The sequence below is a fragment of the Ptychodera flava genome, chromosome 20 (genome assembly GCF_041260155.1).
Source record: "Ptychodera flava strain L36383 chromosome 20, AS_Pfla_20210202, whole genome shotgun sequence".
NCBI lineage: Eukaryota > Metazoa > Hemichordata > Enteropneusta > Ptychoderidae > Ptychodera > Ptychodera flava.
Genome location: NC_091947.1, coordinates 29,052,764 through 29,071,789, shown reverse-complemented (window position 1 = coordinate 29,071,789; position 19,026 = coordinate 29,052,764). Strand labels below are relative to the sequence as shown.

The following is a 19,026-nucleotide window of genomic DNA, read 5'->3' as shown; positions in this document are numbered from 1 at the left end:
TGTACAAAAGAAACTGACATACAAGTTATACTGCTGATTAGATACTGACAGTGGCATCAGATCAAAAAATTTTGATGAAACGTTTCTTTAGAAGCATTCATCATCAGAACTTTTCTTCATTATACCAGTACCTCTGAAGGCCACTCCATTGCTTAACACAGTGACCGCCTGTCTGCAATGAAGTGGACAGCACAGAGCTCTGTAAGTCCACATAGGTATAATATTTGATGCTCATGTAAATTAGGTGCCTACAAACCAAACTGAGTTGAGTGTACACGTCAATTGGACACGGTAAATAGCCATTGCTCCATGGGATGTTATTTTGGGACAATCACATCTTACAACACCTCCTATTCTGGATGTTATTGATGGCAGGCAACTTGTTTAGACTTGCCAGAGTGGTTTTTATCAGGTCATGCCTTCACTTCCTGTCACAAATTGGAGGACCTTGTCAAGCAAGCACTGTACTTGGGAGTGTCGCACAAAGGCGGCAGGATATAGCGTGCCCTACAAGAATGTCTAATCCAGTCTACTTTATGGTAATCACCCATTTGACCGGCCATTCTCTAAGCTGTGATCCAGCATTCACTACGGAGATCTCCGGCTCAACACAATGAACCAACATTCACCCTTGTTTCACACATGGTGCGGCTCTCCTTATTGGCCGCATTTTTTCATTCTTTGCTTTGAACACAACCGTCAGGTGGAACTACCAGTGAAAAATGTTTTATGGCCGCACTGACGCCCAACCTCTGACCAGCCAGCCATATTGGCTCTACATTTGTGTTCAACGATCAGACAAATTTACTTTCCTTAGTAATTTAGTTTCAAGCGGCCATACAAAAAACAGACGATCATGGGAAAAAAGCCATTGATTTCTCTGAATTACTGTAAGTCAATATAGCCACAATTATCTTGGAAAATTGAAATGTTCTCTGCATTTACTACAGAATAACAGAGAAACCTGCAGTAGGCTCTAAAATTGTTGAAATTATTCAGAAAGACATACAACTGTAATATGGTTCATTGGTACTTTGCTAAAAGAAAAGAACTGGGTAAAGAGTGTCAAAAGGCTACTGCCAAATTACATCGTATATCTTCTACTTATACCAAATACTGTGCCATGACTAAAATCACTTTGCTTTGCAGAAAACATCGGTTCATAGACAGGGCGTTCGATTAATACTCATAATTTAAATTTTAATGACAGGATAATCTGTGGATCAGCCTGTTGAGTTCGCCTAATAGTATCATACATTCTATCTTAAATTGGCAGTTTGTCAACTGTAGAGATGAGTCATGGTATGTGAGGCCGAAAATAGATGTTTGTTGACCAAAATATCACATTTTCTTGACTAAAGATAAAATACCATGTCTGTAAGGGCTTGGGTTGGCTTATCAGTTTCACAGTGCATGAACTGAGAAAGGTCTGCCACACCACAGGAACAATGGGAGCTTGGCTGTAACAGGGTGAATGAACTTGTTGAGGCAGAAGCCGGTGAGAATACGAAAATGAGACAACCGGTGAGGAAACCATTCATGGCAAGAAAAAAATTGTTTGGCAGATAAAGAAACAAAGTACTGGAAAGGGCATGTTGATACAGGGCCATCAGAGAACACAATTCACAGTGTATAAGATCACATGGTTTCTCATGACAATGACTAGGCTAGGATATTACAGAAAAGCATTTTGTCATTTTTTGACAGAATGATCTATGTTTAATAACGTTAAGAAAAAAATTTAGTAGATGTCGAGGACTCAGAAAGCTGATAAGAAAGAAAAGTTTATGATATGCCGAGTAACAGACCAAAATGATATAACAGTGAATATTGAAAATCACAGATAATATTGAACAAGTTTTTACACTTTTGTTACTTCTGACGATTTTTGTTCAACTTACTGCCTATCGTCTGCTATTACCTTCACTTCACCTAGGTGACTTTAAACAGTGTAAACATTTTTTTTTAGCATTAGATATTAACTGCTTGTAAAATATTCAAATTGCTTCAATATTCATTTTTCCTCCGTATAGAGCAAACACGCTTGTTTGCAAACCGTACACTCACTATTCATGTGCCTTTGCTCTGAATGTGGCTCTGAACTGAATCACAACTGAACGTCAGGGGAAAAAAACGCAAAGCCATTACTGAAATAATGAGTCCAGCAGATGGAGGCTAGAGCATATGGCATCATTAAGTCATACTCATACGGCACCATTTTGACCATTTCTTTCTGCTGTTCCCCTCACTTCCTGCCTACATCCTCTCTCTCACATGGCACCATATGTCTCTACTATTCCTTTGCTTTTCAAATCAAGCTGAAGTACTTTTCAACACTTCTTTCATATCTGAATTAATGCATTTTGCCTCTGACACTTTCTGTACACAAAATGATACATCTACATCAAGCGTCTGACAAACAAATGTATGGTTTTGAGAGGGTACACTTTTTCATATGGCTACGACAGCAACGCTTCAGCATGGACAATAATATCAATTCCATTTCATGGCATATTTTGGAATGAGTCTTATATGTATTGTCGTCTTTCTTGTGGTTAGCACACTGCTGTGCAAAGCAGAATGTTTACTTCAGTTATAGAATTTCAGTCTGATACCAACTACAGCATGATATCACTCCTTTTCGTCTCGCAAAACTTCATCGGTTTTCAATTTGGGACACCAACACATGAACAGTGACACGGAACGTTCCATCTCTTTGTCAAAATGAAAACACTTTTCTCATTTTTTTGTCCGAAGGCCGTAGGGGATTGATGTAAATATCACATAATGAATGAAGTAATTTCCAATCTGAGCTAATTATCTACAGCTCAGAACATGTTACATTGAAAAGATTAAATGTCAAAAGAAAATTGCATTTTAACTGAAAGCCAATGGTTACAATAGACAAAGAGATTAGGGTGAAACTATTTCAAAGCAAATTATGTTATGTCGCATTAAAATTAAAGAATAATTTTAACATACAAAATTTTCAATTGTTTTGCCTAATTTTTATTTTATCAAAGCCGCCTTCTACATAATTTGAAGTGATACTGATTTGAGATCTGAAACACACACAGGTTCCACTGTATGACATTCAAACACCTGTACTCAAAATTCAACATGGCCACCCAGGTTAAATGTCTATGACATGCAAAGCATAGGACAAAACGAACAATTTGTGACTTCAAATTATTCACAACAGATATTTTTAACAATCTAAATTTCAAATTTGAGATGAGCCCTAGATTGTGTCAAATAATTTGCATGTACACCTGTTCTGCCAAGAGCTCTGGCACAAAAGCCATAAAGCCTGGAATACAAAGGAGACATTTTCATAACATCAGTTTGAATTTGTGCCAAACTGAATCGTTTGCCCAATGTTGCTAGGCAACAAAAAATGATTATGCAGATGATAAGCGATCACAATTGAAGGTATGTACTAAAAGTTGAACTGTTAACAATATCTTTAAAGATTAATAACAAAGTTATCCTAAATGTCCATATTACAAGTCACGCAGAAGTACTTATCAGGATGAATTAATACAACTTCCACACTTGTCCTAGGGCTGAATGGCGGACCACTTGCCTTTTAAGGTTATGTTTTCATATTTCATTATTCTATGAATTCTAAATGTACACATCTGTAAATTTCATGATGACAGAGTTTGGTGGTAGCAAACACAGTGGCAATACTACGTATGATAATACTGCTTGACATTCTGGTTGTGATGGCGACAGTGATGTTGTTAGTGATTTGATGATGATGATGATGATGATGATGATGATGATGGTGATGGTAATGATAGAGCTGATGATAATGCAGAGGAACTACAGGAGACAGGAAAAAGAGGCAGACATCATTGGTTACCAAAACAATTGTGAGTGTTACTACAAGTACAATACCAAGAAAGTGTGACCTTTGTTTTTGGTGTGGGTAAAACCTGACCAGGAACACTCGCAATTTCTTCTCTGGCATTTACTTTACAAAGATTTTCAAAACAATGACAAGCAGGGCAAGGTTAAAATGGAAAAAAAGACAATACAATAGTGCTTCCTTGCCCCCCCCTGGGGGTCAGCTGTAAAACCGTTAGCTCAAATTGAGGTGTCTTGATGGGAGGTTCTGGCATGGGAATAATGTTGATTTGGAACTACACTACCGGAGGGTTGTAGTGGTAACTGTCTCCATCAAACCAAGGAATATGATGAATGCTATGAATAAAACAGAGAGTATTCATTCCCAAGAGATAGGTCGGCAACACTTAACATCCATATTACACAGCTGCGTGGAAAATTTCATTTCAACCGGCATGTTTGCCCGAATTTAATCAACTAATAGGCCCTCCTGGAAATCATAACACAATTAGTCAATTTTTTGATATTAGCAGAAAATCAAGAGGTGGTAGAGTATCTATCATCAGAAATCATGCATTGAAAACTCCCTCTTTTTTTGGGGGGGGGGGAATGGACGCTGGTTTCATCATCCCAGATGGAGAGATCTACACGGAGATATTGGCAAGGTACTTGGTCAGGGAATGTAGCTGCATAATTGATACCAATGGCAGACACTGCCACTGTACCCTCCGACAGCGCCCGAAGGTCTGCCTTTTACGGTGGCCATACATTGTAGCATGATAAATAAAGTGATTCATTATGTTCATAATTCTCCTTCGTTGAAATTAACAAATGATCAGACGGCACAATAAAAAAGAAGCAATTAAAAAATGCTTGCGAGTTGGTGCATGTGTCAGGGTCTGGTATGCTATTAAGGGATTATAGGCTTAAAAAATGACCCCAGAGAAATACATTCTCATTGGAAAGGTACACTAAATATTTCATACTGGAGCATGTATTTCCGTACGGGTGGAATAGCATGTATATCTGTAGGGGTGGAATCAGCGGTTATTAAAACCTTCTATTAATTCAGCTCTTTAATCCAGATATTGCATGACATTGGCGATATACACCATAGCTTATTAAAGCTGAACTAGATCTCCATTGATTTGCCTAATGTAGTACCGCATGCATTGGTTCCTTGAGGAGATACATGCTTACCGATACACAGCATGCTTTGGGTGTCAATTCTTCACATTTCACTGCCACGACTACTACCAAAGCATAAGCAGACTTGAAAGAACACCTCTAAAGTGTAAATATATATTATAAATTTGAAAGTTTGAACACGGTCCCTCCACAAAGAGGGGCCATGGTTTGAACTTGAGTTTGATGCATACACTGTATGGTGACGAGAGGGAGGGATACAAAACAGAGAGATTACAGTTGTCTATGACATGAAAATAGCTCCTCTATAATCTGGCCCACCACTACAATTCACCAGCACCACGATTTGTATTGCATGTATACGTTTCCCTTCAACTCACTTCAGAAGTATACATAAATCGTCACACAGTCAATTTCAAATGTTTGTAACACCGCTAATTTTTTTCTCTCCATAACTAACTGGGTCGCAACCGCTTTCTGTAATTGTCAAACTGGATTAAGGCAAAATAATAATGGATCAATATCAACTGGCCTTGAATTAAAGCACTGAACACCAAGACAAAGAATTGCCTTAAGCTGAAAATGAGAAAGGTCTCTTCATACAGCATTGATCTTGAAAGTACACATGTACATGCAGTGCGGAATTTGACATCCTCTTCTTAGAAGCTCATGCATGCCAAACAACTCTATTTTTTTCAACATCTTATTCATCTGGCCTGAAGCGACATGTTCTTTACTTCAGTTTAGTTATGCTATTTCTTTAAATCCACCCTTTCATTTTCTTTGATCCGTTTTATGAATTTGTCACTCACTAAGATCTCGCTTTGGTTCTACAGCTAGACTATTTGTTCACTCTTCTATGGCAAATTATTGAATTTTTTACTTTGTCAGAAGCGTGGTAACAATCCTTTAAGTAATTCTTAAAAAAAAATTTTTAACAAAAATTTTTGCTCAAGGACTAGTATGGTAGAGAATAACAAGTGTGGACTTATCTTGTTGGATAATTACCATGTTTCCAGGGTTACAGGGACTCTTACCATATTCACATGCCAGGTCGGATATGATTGGCTTTTGCTGCCATGAACTTGTCCAATGAAAGTTTCACAGAATATTGGTCACATGGTTCATGGAAAGGTGTCTGACTAGATGCACAAACCAGTGGCAGCAAGTTCCTGATGTTCTGACCCTATCACCACCATGGTCTGGCCAAAATCTTTTGTTATCAATGGTGAGTGTGGACCTGTTTACACACACATTGGGGTGAACTGGCTGAGACTTTCACAAGCATAAGCTGTGCCCATGAATTTGCCAGCAAAAGGACACAAACAGTGGGTATTGTTATTCAAATAGTTGTGTTCACCTAGACAGGTCAACAGATGTGTTACTAGAAATATTCATATTTGAACCATACTTACATGCACACACGTGTGTGCACTCCTAAACACTAAGATGGATGTGCACTTTCACACATACATATGTATCCACAGATAAACATCAACACATGGATGAGTCTACATGGATGTAAAATTTTGTGTGATAAATCACTTTTTACCACTACTGTCTATGGACAAATGCATGTATGGATGTTTCTGTTTAAGCATCACTTTGTCATTGGATGCCTTTTGTTTAACAACATACATAATGGCTAAGACTGCCTTGTTCAGTTACTTTTAAAATGTATTTTCAGAATTATGATACAGCATTTCTTTGCATCAGCCGCATGATCAACACTTATTTCACACACAAAAAATTCCTCCTATGCTTTTGAAGTGTGTGGATGTACATGTGTGTGTGTGTGTGTGTGTGTGTGTGTGTTTGTCACTGTATATACATACATCTGGGCAAGTACTTATGCAAGATCACATTTGTACAGGGGTATATATAGAGACCGAGTTGTAAATGGATGCAAATAAATTCTAAAGAGATGCATGACACGTTGACCTGAGACAGTATACTGACATCAAGCACGTTAAAGTACTGGCAATGCTGACCTGATTATGCTCACTTGAAGATGTTGGCAAGTTTCCAGATACAGAGATATGTGTAGACCAACTTGAAATATGGCCTTGAGTTTGACAATGCACCTTACGGGGGTTAGAGATAGATAAGATGATTGCGTAGATTTTGCAACTGTATTGCTTCATTTGAAGGTCAAACATCTGTTCTTATTACTGTGTTATGATTCATTATCTGTCACTTCCACTACAGCTACATCTAACGGAGCCCCTTCTCTGACAATGTTGTCAATTATTGTGTTATGATTCATTATCTGTCACTTCCACTACAGCTACATCTAACGGAGCCCCTTCTCTGACAATGTTGTTATTGATTCTACAGAGCTATAAACCTTGACTAAGCCAACACTGAGAAATAAATTATTCTTTTCGGTATCAGCTCTGAGTTCAGAGGTCACACTTTCGGTTACCAATCAGCATAGCACATGGTAAGAATAAGATGACCCCTACTTGACCTTTGCCATGGCGACTTAGTCCGGCTGCGACTCCAGAGGAGCTCTTTAATGATGGAAGTTCTCACAGTCCGACTTTCTCTCGGTTTTGAATAGCTTACTGATGTCAGATTCCCATGCTGGGACGACATATGTAGCTTATCAGGATCCGAAAGGCCGGCATAGCGATTTCCTTAGCAATGGTGTCATGTGTGTAAATATTTTCCATCGACAGTTTTACAGGCATTGATCAAACCATGAATTATTTTATCATATAGTTACTGTCTTGGAGTTCTTCATGAATAATTCCCGAAGAGTCTTGTATATCTATAGAGTTTTCAGAGCTACAAATAAACCATATCAACACTAACGACACAACTAAGATGCTGAATTCGTTGAAAATTCTTTTTCAGTAAAATTGTCCCGTTCATGCAAGACAAACTTACATAATTCAGACACTACATAAAGAATTCACATAACATGAAATGTTGACGTTCAGACATCGGAAAATGTCAAAGAAGAATACCTTGTAGTATGAAAAATCTCGCAAGAATCATCCACACTTGGCAGCAAGAACTTGCAAATCTGAGACTTTTGAAAATTAATCGTAAAAAGGACCAAAACCTGATAATTTTAAGAATAGGAGCAGTTAGACACATGTTGGAATGTGAAATTTCTGTGTCAATTTATCTATCCAACCCTGCACAAAGATGACAAAGTCCACCCAACAGATGATTGAAGTTCACAATGTCACAATTATAGACAGACAAAGGTTACAGAACTACATCAAGAATGGCCCTGTGGAATTTTTAAAATAAAGTTTAACATTCCCAAATGATTTGTAAGCGTTGTTTAAAATGGTTGCAGTCAGTGCAAGGACCAAAAATGATCTGAAGTTGTGCTTTTCTGGACAACCTATCACTATTCTGTACAATCTAGCATCTCATTCTGAGACACAACATGCAACATGTTTCTATTTTTGACAGTCGTTATGTCTTGTTACAAAGTGCTAGCAATTTCACATACTACACATTATGTGGTAACATCGTACATTACTGTTCAATGCCATTTTACAGAAATGAGTTTAAAAAATTACCTTAATTAACCAATATTCAAAATTCAAAATGGCAGCAACTCTATGTTAACTCTATTGGCAAAAAATTACGGAGGTAAAAACCGAATTTTCTCAACGGGTATCAAATTGAGCCCACACAAGCTACTGACCGGGAAAGAACTACACAATTTGATGTTTTGAAAATCTGTCTCAGGCACATTCCATCTCAACGTACATAAAGCCATAGGATATGGCCATCACTTAGTATGATATTCAGCCACACACTGGTTGTCACGACAGTGAAACTTGGGAACATGCGAACTTGACAAGTCACATTTTATAAATGCATTTCCAGAAATAGTATAAATTTTGTGAGACAATGACAAAATGGGCACACCTGAGAATCTATCTCAAATATCATTATTAGTCATCAACTCTAAACTACAAGTAATGGGATAATTTCAGAATAAAAAATAACCTAAGCAGTTGAGGGTTTGTTGTTTACCTTCGAAATGAATGCAAAATTTTGTTGAAAAAAGAGATAGAAATTGAAATCTTCTCCCAAGCACTCTCTGTTGACAGTATACACATAAACATAACCATACACATAAATACCCGATAAAAAAACATTATGAGTTCAATACTTGAGGTATTAGAAGGAGGGAAATCAAACACTTTCGCTCTCCTGCCTATTCAAAACTTGAATTAGCTCTGAAATGTTAGAAAAACAACACTTTGGAGGATTATAGTTTTGATAATCTGCTTACAAATCAACAGATGGATTCAAGTCAACAGGACTCTGGGCAAGGGAGCTCAAAAAGCTAACAGGGCTCCTTAGGTCACAAATAATTCTACCTTCATTTCTCCCTCTAACCATTAGCACCAACGAAACCTTCCTGGATACCTGGGTACAGGCGAAAAATGTTCATCCTTAGTACAAAGACATTTCTAATTTCGACAAACACACCAAAGCGAGGGAAAGCTGGGTGTATGTCTATCACACACACGTCAGTTTCTGTCAAAACAATATCTACATGGGGCTGGCAGCAACCTCTATGACCTGCATGGTTGCTCAATAGAAACAGTTTAATTTCATGGGTCAATTCCAATTTATTCATTTTAAAAACTAATTTGGGGGTTGATTCTAATCCCATATCTGGCAAGTCATTACCGTTTGACAGGACGGGATCGCAGTGTTTGGTTGATCAAGTTTGGCATTCTGTGTTCCAGTATTTGTTGAGGGTGTGTGGTTCAGTCAAATGATATGGCGTTCACAGTGCAAAACAAGGTGGATTCCATATGAAATATTACTGTACATAAATCTTATGGGAAGTATGGTTTCCTGTCAACATTGAATGCACATCATAATTTCTAGTGTGCCCTGTTGGACTGCACGTATCTTTGTCAAACACTGCAGTATCTGACACACACAGGCATTGGGTAAGACAATTACAGGCCACTGATAAAGCTTGTACCACTCTGAAAACAGTATGCCCCCATTGTCTGGCAACTTATGAGTACAAATTGAATACATTTGACAATTTGCTAGCCTTTGTTACCACAACCAATGGTCAAGTTTTGATGGACAGACATGCCCTTATGTCCTGTCTAGGCCCTTATGGGCCCTTATGTAGTATGAATGCTGGAGGAAATGCGAGTAATTTGGGGAACAGGACACAGGAACACGTACAGCACATGGATTCCCATTTGCCACAGAAAGTCTTGTGGCTAAGACAGCTTTCTCACACAGTTAGGCAATTCAGGCAAAGCTTGTGCACTCCTTCTACTAGTTACAATAATTATGGCTGTCTATATTTTTACATCCAAGCAATAATCCGACAGGGAATAAATAATAAAATTCTAAGACAGCAGAAAGCAGACAATAAATTTACCCATGAAAATTCAGAAAGCAACAATACTGTTACGAGACACAGAATTACAGAATTTTGACCATACAGCGTATCTGTTCATATGAATCAGCTATCATTTAGTCATACACCATGTGTGCTCCTTTCTGAACAGGATGTTTCAAACAAACAAACAAAACTCAGGAATATTCACTTCCTGTTTTTTTTTTGACAGGACAAAAGGTGACCCCCTTCAAAAAAGTGATGTAACGGACAGAAACTGAGGAAGGAACCACTAGAAATAAAAGAGAAGTCGAAACAGGCGGTGTTTGACCCTAATGTAAAATAACCTGTTTGGAGAGAAGTAGCTCTTATACATGTAACACAGCTGTCCTCTCCAGCTCAGTAACATCTCATGCAGACACAACAACATTTGAAACTGAGCTGCTTGTTCCTCAATGATGGAAAACGGCAAAGTTTTTTAACATGTAATGAAAAGACAAAGGGGAATCCTCATGAAACAGATGTTGAAGGTTGAAGTATTTCACTGGAAAATATACGAATGGCTGCTTGATACTGGAAAGATACAAAATACATATGTATGAACTCTGTTTATAACATGCTGGAGTCAAAGGTCACCAAGCAATGCAGTAATTCTATATGGCCGAGTCCGGTGACTGTGTTCTTTTCCCACACTAGGAATTCCTATCAACAAAAACCAACCCAACAAACTGCACTGGCCTTGCCTCTTTTCATCTACACCCATTAATTACAGCGACAGACAGCTTCTGCTGTACAGAACACTGACGAAGGGGCAATGCAATAACTTGGTTGTTATTTAGACTTCCTTGGAGAGGACTCAGCACAGAGTTACCAATGTCATGCGGTATGCGCCGAGCAGTATAAATATTCATTTGCTGGTGTAAATTTACACTGAACTGTACGAGGCATTATACAATATCAGCCTAGCATGAACTCTAAACAAATTCTACTTACCTGAGCAAGGGCCAACAATCAAACCTATGTGGCTTAAACCCGGAGCGACGAACCCAAAGCAGTGGTTTATAACTCTAGACACGGACTGGAGTGTGGTTGTAACTCGAGAGACACAACTGAAACTGACTATTCTGGTTATTTCCTAGTCGTCTACAATATCTCCTCTTCAGATGACACATAAGCTGAGACTGCACTTCCTGTGTGACTCCACACGCACACACTATCCATACAAACTGACGGCAAAGGCAGTACCGCACTGAACAATGGCCAGATTTGGGGTGTAGCAGTCCCTGTGTCTCCCAGTAAATAGGTCCTAATGCACACACAAGGCTGTTCTTATGATCCTTACCCTTTGGAGTGTGGAAAATAAAGTGGACATTGCCCGCATTTGTGTACCCAGTGAAGCAAACAGTCAAAAGCAAACACTCAGCTGAGCAGTAATTGGCTGGACATAACCTTGCAAGCTTTCATACGGTTACCACTCCTGACAACGGGCGCTGTGCACCACTATAAAATTCACATGCGAATTCGCCAAAGCATCTCATACAAAGTACTGGTACTCCACACACAACGCCGCATGAACCCAATCATATCTGAGCCAGGCAGAAGTGAGTTAGCACCACCCACAATTCCTTTCAGATCAATACCCCCTACTGTTAGATGACCTCTAGGAGTCAACCAATAGCATGTATTCTATGGGCAGTGACCTTGCAGTCCACTTCAAGTATTCACTGAGTTTTGCTGATAACACGCCAAAGGAGGTACTGTGTATTTTAAAGTATAATAGCGGCTCAGGTTGGCCCTTGTCAAGAGTTCTCCTCATCAGGTAAAGCAAGACGTGGAACATTCCATATCTATCAAGCTCCATCTTATCTTTCAGTCCATCAAACACATGTGCCAAGCTTCCTTGGATACGCTCTGCATTTTATCAGATAATATTTTCTGTGATAAAACACAATTTAATACACAACTTTTCCATATCAATTTTGACCAGTAAATTTCTACAAGTAGAAAAAAAGAATTTCAAAAATACATTGAAGAAAATATTTCGAAGAGGAAGAAATACGCAAAAGTGAAATAATAATATGGGAGGCACAATGGAGAATAATAGTTTCAACTGCTCCCAGTCAAGTTTATACATAAGAATTGAACAAAAGTACATTAACAGCCCAACTTTTTTCAGTGTAATGTTTTCCACTCATCAAACCTATGAAATTTGTATTTATTTGTATTTTGATGGGTAACCTGAAACTGCTTAAATTTGAAATTTCCTTTCACCAAAAATGTAAACACTGAGAATATTCTCTTCTGTTATCCCCCTGTGCCTGGGGTGCCCTACAAAGGGACCAATTTCTCATGAAAATTTGGCATTTTGTTGGCAATTAGAGCATAATTTGCAAATTTTGCTGATATTGATTCAGGCTACCTCAGTGCATGTAACAGGTGTGGCAGCCGGAGGTGTTGTCTTTCTAGTTCCCCTGTTCCTGTAACAGCTGAACCCCCTTCCCCACCGAAAAAAATTATCAATATAAAAGCCGTTCATGGCATATCCAAGGATTAGAACAAAAAAGGTAGATGAGTTGATCTGATGCAAATCCATGTTTTTTTAAAGAATTCAATTGTGTTGTCATGGCGCTTTCCACACAATGTCACAGGCGGTCTCTTGGCATGGTTATTATAATAACAATGCTAGGCTTTCCCCTTCTAAACTATGCATGTTGATGAACTTAATTTGGACTGTAACGCTTCAGTGTCACCTAGTCTATAGGAGGGTAACATTGGTGTGTTTACGGCATGCAGAACGCGGCTTTTTTTTAAAAAGAGTGGTTCAAATACCTTTCTTGATTCAATATGCTAACAATGAAACCAACGATTTTGGTGGTTTTTCAGAAAGAATTAAAGAAATCCAGAAAAGTGATGTACAGATAAACACAGTTGAAACTCTAAAAGCAACAAGTCAAAAGACATTTTCCCTGATAACAAATTCCTGGCTGGTTTTTTTTATGTCCCATCGATGTAAATTCTCCACCCTAACAGTACATCACCTGAATTTAAACATTAGAGACTTGTAATGTTCGTAATTCATAGAATCCATAATTCTTTGAAAACTACCGCGAATAACTCAAAACACTACTGTAGAAAGTCATAAAGCAATAGTAAAACCCTCTGGAAATAACTTATTCATCAGTGCTGTATCCATCAGCACTCATGAAGGAGTTCTGAACGCGGCTCTGACACACACACAAAAAAGTCTGATTTTAATGTGGACAAAAACTTTATATCCAGATATTGAACACCATCAAAACAGAGCAGGCGAGGTTTAATGGTAACTTCTGATGTTGAATTTCTCATCATACTGGCAATAGGATGTAGATTGACAATTTCAGTTGCGGTAGTTTGAAGTCAGCAATATCTACAATAATAAAACCGACATCGGCATTTCATTTTCACACTAGGGACATCAAAAAAGACTTTTTCAACAGGGGACATAAAAAGACGTCTTGCGAGTAGCGCAACAATTACCATTAAATTGTTCAATTTCCTTTCTAAATTTTGAGTCATAATTACACATTTTCAGATATTTTTGGGCATTAAATACACAATTTTTCAAACGTAGTATTTATACCGGCAGTGGGATATGGCAATTAAAACAATTATTCATCTCCAGCGGAGAGTCCTGCCTCCATTAAATTATAAAGACAAAGAGTAATTAGCACCAGTGTGTGACACTGAGGGCTTCCTGGTGGTGGGAAAAGGGGCTTTGTGGAGATGGCCACAGGGACAAGGAAATTGGCTTGCAAATTTGCATATTTAATAGCGATGAATTATCTTTCTCATTTCCTCCTGTATTAATGGAGCTCTCGTCTCGGCTTTCATTCAGTTTCACAGCTATGGCTGGCATTATTGGATTTTTGACGTAGCTGTCAAGCTGGCACTATGAATCACTGATGATACGGCAAGGCTATGTGAGGCCCTCTGTGTGTATGTCCCTCTCTCTCTCATCTCACGCTATGCAGAGCTATCAGGCTTTCCTTGTTTACCATGATTTCAGCCTCCATTCTTCAGACAAAAAAAAAAATCCAGCACAACACCTGGCACATTCCCACCTTACCGCATGCCATCAATGGCAGTCAAAGTGGGAACCTGAGCTATTGTTGTGTGGAAAAATGTAAACAGCTTTTGTTTGGGACCACCAAAGTCAAAGTCCAACGGCATAAAAGACTAATTCAAAGCTTGCATGAGTCTTGACGATTGGATTGAGTTCATGAGTGTGCTTTAAAAGAGTCTGCGCACAAGAATGAAGAGGATCTCAGTTTAAGCCATTTACTTTCATTAAGTGATTATTTCTAGAAATCAATGTGGCCAGAGACAAGAAAGCTTGTCCATAGGATGCATGTATTAACCATATGAATGCAAGTACTCTACACGCCTATGAAATTACAGTTACTGGTGATACACGACTGAGCAGAAATAATTTGACCCTTCGGAGAGATTGATTTCTTGCTCTGGGCACAGAGGCCGACAAGTTCAGTTTCTGGAAGAGTATGAAAGTAATTGAAACCGAGATGGATTATTGCCTGTGGCATGGCCATGTGCAAAGGCGATGCTTTGTATGGTGGTTGAGAAGGGTCTGTTTATTCAGCATGTGTGGATGCCATGTCTACCGAACACACTCCATTTTGAAGAAGTACTGTACAGGGTCCTTGGTTGATTTTTAGGGAGCCTAATACAGGTTCAAGTTGCACACTGTAGAGTAGATGATATCCACACAGGGACTTAGCACAGAAAGGGTTACTGACAAACCTGTTTATTATTCACCAAAGTACCAAAACAGATGAAAAACTTTGTACTATTTATTAATAGTTTCTGTACCTCAGACTGGACTACATGTTATATACCAAGCGTAGTCTCCATTTGACAAGCCATGTTGCATGTACATGCTATCTCTAGCTGTTAGGTAGAACGCACCTCGGGAACAGACATTCGGACTCTCAAACTTTTACAATTCTCTTCTGATATACCACATATGGGGGTTCATTTTAAGCTCTTGGTGAGAGAAAACTGTTCACGGCTTTATTTTCGAAATTCGAAATTTTTATTTTTCTCCATAGAGTTAACACATAGATGGCGGCCATTTTGAATTTCTAATATCGGTAAATCTTGGGTAATTTGTTTCTCTAGTACCGAAATTTGCACGGTGACCCCCTATTTTTATTCTTGATTTTGAAAGAGAATGATTGAAAGATTCCTTGAGGAAAGTTAGAGCAAAAGTTTAAGTCTTTCACTTTCGAGGTGCATTCTACCTTAAATTACTGATTGGAAACAATTATCTTGGAATACGGTTTAAAGAGGAAAGTCCAGCGCCGTGGGCGCACAATAGGCAACGTCGTAGTGACGTCGGTTGTTGGCAAACACTGGGCGGGATGGTTAAACACTTGCTTAGTCGTTGGCTTATCAGAGAAACATAAACTATCTTTTACACCAGGAACTACCGATTATCACCTCTGCCTGAATATTACGGAAGTGTGTAGGGTTCACACAATTCAAGACTACATTATAACTAGGGTGGAGTACTGGTCGAGGGGCTGTGGTCTGGTCGACAGACCTTCCTTGACTGTGATTTCTTCGCTACTAAGGTGACTGTATGCCGTACGTTGTGAGTTCGAATCCAATCAAAATTTACTGAATTCAAATCACAGTCGTTTTGCGGTTCGATAGACAGCGATGCGATGACCGCTGTGCAGTGGTATGCAATAGAAATACATGTATAGGAAGTTATGAAACAGAATGGCCGCTCATGTATCGCCGAGTTCGGAGACGAATTTCCATCATACAATTTGCTCAATAAACAGCGACGTGTATGGCTTTCAATACATCTCTGAATTTCTGCTAACCTTTTTGCGTCTATGTAGATATGTGCATATTCCGTTGCGATTTCAACGGGACCCGGTTTTCAACCCCCTGGTTTCAACCCCGGCTTTCATCAACACGGAACGGATACTTTCTCACAACAGCAGCGGGTGATTTGAATTTGAAGGCGCTGTGATTGAAGCCAGTAGTTGAAATGGACATAGTATTACGAGCTTCGGAAGGAAGATAGAAAACGAAGGTCTTGACTTAGTTCAGGAGAGAATTTCCTCGGGCACTGTATTGAGTTTAAATCTAGCCCTGAACATCTCGTGCTCGGTACATGCGCGCAAACTAGACATATAAAAAAATAAGGGAAAGTCTAGCAAATAGATGATAGTCTCTAAGGACGGTAGCAGATTGTGATCGTAAGCAATCGTAAGTTAGAACCTTCTACTGTTTGTAGCTTTATGGCTTTTTTGGTTGGCAGTGATGTAGATAATAGCCGGTCAATGGTACTTCGCACGGCCGGGTTACACGCAGCTTGCAACGGGAAAAAAAAAAACTTGTGAATTTGAAAAACAAATCTTCACCCATTCGTAAGCTTATTTTCCGTGTAATTTTGGCATTTCGAACAAATCAGAGGAAAGGGTGAAGAAATTTTGAGTAAAACTGATTTAAAACGTTACGACCCCCAGTTTAGAGTTTGGTATGCATGACCCGAAGTATAGTGAGCGCAGATTGCATATCCGGTTACCTCGGATAGGTAACCTCGGAAAACATCGACGACCGTTCGTAATATGCAAATGACATGTGACTGAGACGTTGTGGAAAAGTTGCCGTATTTCCATAGATGAGCCTGCATATTTGAATACTATATACGCTGCTTGCTGTTCCGATATGTAAGCCAGAATCTTCAACAAAAGGAAACTACTAGTAATCTGTGACAATGGTCAGCCAAATATTTTGAAATACATTGGTAAAGAAAGTAAATGACGCTGATGAGTCCCCCAGGACTGCAGGGCCGTGGTCGTCGTCGATGAGTACTCGAGTATTGATGATCATGGATTGGATGATCGATCTACAACGCAATAGTGGCAACGATGTAATCGACACTGAAATTCCAATTCCACTCAGCTCAACTGAATTGAATCAACTGATATAAACATGACCAAACTTGTCACAATGCTAAAGGTACTTCCTCAAAATGTGAGTCAAAAGATTCAGTTTCGATGCCTGAAGGAAAAAATGAAATTGTGATTGCCTTCAAAACGACGTGTGAAGACTCTCAATGTTCATAACTTTTTACAGGAACACATACAAACGTTTTTTTTTCAAGACCACCAATCACTCTAAAAAGAAAATGCCGTTTCTTGCGTGTTCATTACATGTGTCGTATGCGTGTGTTTAGGTACATAACGGTGATTTTAGTGATAAGTCAGTACGCTTTGTTTGTTGTGCTCGGCAGGGATCAAGATCGCCCAGGCCGCAATTTGAATTTGAGTAATCATGATTGGCAGCATACATTAACATTTAGAACAGAGGTCAAATGGACATTCTGGACCCACACTTTGTGAAAATACGCATTCTCTGTATTAAATAACAGTGTTTTTCAACGTTTTTCGACATAAAGGCAGTCGCTATACATTCACAGGTGTCATGTATGAGATTGGACGGAATTAACGCCGTTCACCCGTCGAATTTCTGGAAATCTCGGAGCAAATCGAGTGCGTCTTACCCGTAGCGTGGCTTTTTCACATCTGCATAGTCTTACCATAATCCCCCTTTTGTAGGGGACTTTCCTCTTTAACTTGTCGAAAGTTTATTAAAACTATTGACAACTGACTATCTCTAGCTGTTAAATTAGCGATTGCAAACAATCATCTTGGAATACGGTTCTAACTTACACGTTATTTGAAATTTATGAATTAAAACTATTGACAACATTTATAGAAGATTTTATATAATATCTACCTGAACAAGATGTTGTGATACTTGCTTTCAATATAAATATAAGCCCACTGAAAATATTATACTGTATATAATACGAGTCACTTTAGCCTATTTTGCAGAACTGGGTTTACAATGATCTGATTTTCCCTGTGCTGAGGTATGTTTGCAACATTCGTATAGCACCCAGCTATGTGATATTAGATATACCACTACACATCTGAAAATCAAATTCCATGGTCGAATGGCTTAAATATGCTTGCACAAAGCATACAATAGCCTTCCATCTATGTACTTCTGCAGCTGACGTTGACTGTGAATGACCACGGCACAGATCAGAAATATTACGGATGCTGCTCACGGTGAGTATTAGAAATCAATCCAAATATCAATCAAATATCATTGGCTGCTGTTAGTTGACCTGCACCATGACCTCTTACGGTGGCCTTGACATTTGACCTCTGACCAAGTTTGCCAGGTTTGAAAGGAACAAATACACATCTGTCAACCACACTCAAATTTATATCAGTAGGACTATACATCTTTTTTTTTTAATGTGGTAAAAGCTTCACAAAGGGATAATTCTTGAACAGAACCTTCCGTAGATTCACAATATCCATTGATTATCTCAGAATCCTTAAGCTTTTAAGCTGGGATGTCCACGGGACTTTTCATCAGTTCAGAGGAATACAAATGGCATGATGCATGAAACGAACTGAAGTGTTTGCCTCAAGTAGGAACAGGAAATAACTGAGGAACGGTAAATGCAATAACATGACTTGTGATTAACTGCTTCAAAACATCAGAGGCACTGCTTCCAGGCAAGATGTGAGAGGGAGCTATCATTTCATACTGTCAAACGGCTACCATTTCCAGAAGTATGTCCA

The 19,026-nt window shown here is 38.8% G+C and overlaps 1 protein-coding gene across 6 annotated transcripts in view; it reads right to left on the bottom strand.

Annotated features, from left to right (window-relative positions):
* Positions 1–19,026, bottom strand: part of LOC139120530 (E3 ubiquitin-protein ligase RNF38-like) — a 50,223-nt gene that overhangs the window by 10,689 nt on the left and 20,508 nt on the right. The window contains exon 1 of one of the 6 annotated variants that reach the window (XM_070685001.1): positions 132–164. The exons of the other annotated variants lie outside the window; for them this stretch is intronic. Coding sequence (XP_070541102.1) covers positions 132–149 — 18 coding nt within the window. The 5' untranslated portion in view covers positions 150–164. Of the gene's footprint in view, positions 1–131; positions 165–19,026 lie in introns of those variants that run through there. 6 annotated transcript variants of the gene reach the window in all.